Source organism: Sinocyclocheilus rhinocerous, unplaced genomic scaffold (genome assembly GCF_001515625.1).
Source record: "Sinocyclocheilus rhinocerous isolate Xijiao unplaced genomic scaffold, SAMN03320098_v1.1 scaffold3015, whole genome shotgun sequence".
Taxonomy (NCBI): Eukaryota; Metazoa; Chordata; class Actinopteri; order Cypriniformes; family Cyprinidae; genus Sinocyclocheilus; species Sinocyclocheilus rhinocerous.
In genome coordinates, this window is record NW_015661992.1 from 231289 (window position 1) to 234218 (window position 2930).

The 2930-nt window shown below is 32.4% G+C and overlaps 1 protein-coding gene across 1 annotated transcript in view; it reads right to left on the reverse strand.

The window, feature by feature from the left end:
* Positions 1 to 1646: 1646 nt before the first annotated feature.
* LOC107727120 (ubiquitin domain-containing protein UBFD1-like) overlaps positions 1647 to 2930 on the reverse strand; it is a 3814-nt gene continuing 2530 nt past the window's right edge. The window contains exons 4-6 of the mRNA XM_016536897.1: positions 2404 to 2509; positions 2250 to 2332; positions 1647 to 2067 (exon numbers count right to left, since the gene is read on the reverse strand). Of these exons, the coding sequence (XP_016392383.1) occupies positions 1957 to 2067; positions 2250 to 2332; positions 2404 to 2509 (300 nt within the window). The 3' untranslated portion in view covers positions 1647 to 1956. The remainder of the gene's footprint in view (positions 2068 to 2249; positions 2333 to 2403; positions 2510 to 2930) is intronic.

Here is a 2930-nt window from a genome sequence, read left to right on the forward strand (position 1 = left end):
TATATATATATATATATATATATACACACACACATACATATATGAAACAAATTAAGAGCTGAATTAACATTGCTTTATATTCTGAAATGTAAAATAAACATTTAATGAAATTAATATAAAACATCAATTTGTAAATGCACCAGTGTGCAGGCATTTTTTTTATTGTTTTACTGTTCAGGTAAGTAATATAGCCTACAAAAGAAATCTAATAAAGTAATCAAATGTAAATGAACACTGCATAGTTTTCACTTTATGAATTGATAGATTAATGCTTATTAAAGCTGACGTTATTCAGATTGAGAGCTGTGAGTGATTTTCTCTTTGCATTTTGTTGTTTGATTAACATTAACAAGACAATATTGTCGCACATCGGATTTTCTCCCAACTGTTCCCGTCCACTTAAGACATAAACTGTTTAAGTGAACACTCTCCAAGCCGGCCCTTTTGACACATTTTGTGTGTATTTGATCGTTGGATGTGCACCCGAAGCCCAGAGTTTAATAATATTAGTATTAAACAAATCCATCATTTGTAATAAAGCATTTTAACTTTAAACCATCTATTCTGTCCAAAATATATGAGTCCATCCCCTGTCGTCCTTTTTAGTGACCTTAAAGTGACCTTTTTACTGGAGAAATCAATATTATGGATAGAGGACTCATATTTTAGCCGGAAGCAAAGGTTTAAAGTTAAAAAATATCGTAATGATGGATTTGTTTCTTACAAACACAACTTTTTCGCTTCACATGATGTTGACTGGACTAAATTCATGTCATTACTTGTGGACTATTGTGGTGTTTTTATCAGCTGTTTGGACTCTCATTCTGACGGCACCCATTCACTGCTGAGGATCCATTGGTGAACAAGTGATGCAATGCTAAATCAACATCTTGGCCTCGAGGTGAAAAAAATTCCTCTTACTATTGAATTAGATACATATATACTGAAATATATGATTTAGGAAGAATTAAATTGTGAGCTGCTACATAGAGTTTGAAAATTAAAAAACGTAAGTATACAGGCAAATTTATTACAGAAAGGTCACTGAAATTCTTCCTTCCTTTGGGCTTTATTGAATTAAAAATACTTATCATTGGTTAGCACCATGTTTGAAAAAACAACATGCATGATCAGAATAGTCAATCATCAGCAACTTAGTTAAACGACTGAGTATTAAGGGCACATCAACACTGTTTTCCCTAATATAACATCTGATTTGAGAGGGACTTGGCCCTAGAGATGTTGCTGCGTTTAACCATGAAATATAAAGAAGATATTGCCTTTGTCAAAGTATCATGTGGTTGAAAGTACAGAGGCTGAGCAACTGTACTCTTGGCTTTTGGGTTGTAATTCTGCATCAAGGCTCCTGCTGTCAAGGCAAAATGAGATGAGCTCTCCATGTGCTATTAAAAGTCTTGAAGAAAATGCAGAATTTTTTGAATGCAACAATGCTCTTTTAACCTTGATTAATACCATATTTGAGTGTTACATTGCTGCTGCTTTACATGTAAACTATAATCTGTGCAATCATAAAAGCTGACTGTAAAACTAACAACTGTGTGAACTATATCAACTTTGGCAAGATTGCTTGAGTTGTATGGTAAACCAAGGAATATACTAGATAAAATCTTTCTACTGCATCAATCATTTTCCTTAAATAATTTTTATTTCTTTCAGAATAACTACGAGAAATGTATATGCAAGTTCTGTACAATTTTCTGTTTATGCCTGGGATTGCTTTAAAAAAAAAAAAACGAGTGGTGAAACAGTTTGAAAAACGGGATGCTGACACTTAGTGCACTTAAAACCCCCAAAATATTTTGTCCAACAGCAATCCTTCGGTTTGCTCTGGAAATACTTCAGAAAAATCAGTTCTTCAGATTATTGTGTTGGCTCCAGTTAATGTTATCAATCTTTTGCTCTGAATCCCAATTCTTCAGTGTCTATAGAGGCACGTTAAAAATACTGCCATTTTCCGAGAACTGTGTCTTTGATTGCATCAACAAACTGTGCAGGCACCCAGTAGACCCAATATTGTGAGGCTTCTGTCGGACCCAGCTGAAATGCCTGGGGTGACAAACAAACAAACAAACAAGCATATATATATATAAATATATATATGTCTTATAGCAGCACCAAACAATAAGTAAAATATTTACAGTTATCATTAGTATATTAAGTTAAAAAAATCCAGTTTGAGAATGACAGATACAATGCATAGTTTGTTAAATGTTGCGATAAACACATACCATCATATGATAGTCCTCATGACCCTCTATTGGCTCAGTCACAACATTTTTGATGGAACCCATCGGGATTTTTTCTGTTCTTTCTGCAGGCCAGAAAAAAAATCAACATAAACCAAGTATTATGGATAAGTGTTTAATTAAATGATAAAATCACCTTTTGTTCCGATCCACAACTGATCCTGTTCCAGTTTAAAAGTGAGTCGTACTTTTCCACCAGATTTGTTGTACATTCCTGATAAAGGCACTGTTGGCAGACGCTCCTGTTCAACAAATAAAGACATCACTCAGATGTCATTAGTGCGCACAAGGTACTTATTCTTCATCCTTATAAGAACTTTACAGCTCTGTGTGTGTGTGTGTGTATGTGTATATATATATATTAGTGCTGTCAAACGATTAATCGCATCCAAAATAAAAGTTTTGTTTACATAATATATGTTTGTGTACTGTGTATATTATGTATATATAAATACACACACATGCAGTATATATTTTAAAAATATTTACATGTATTACATGTATATATTTATATTAATATAATTTATATTATAAATATATTTTTATAAATAAACATTTTTCTTACATAAATACATGCATGTGTGTGTATTTATATACACATAATAAATATACACAGTACACACACATATATTATGTAAACAAAACTTTTATTTTGGATGTGAT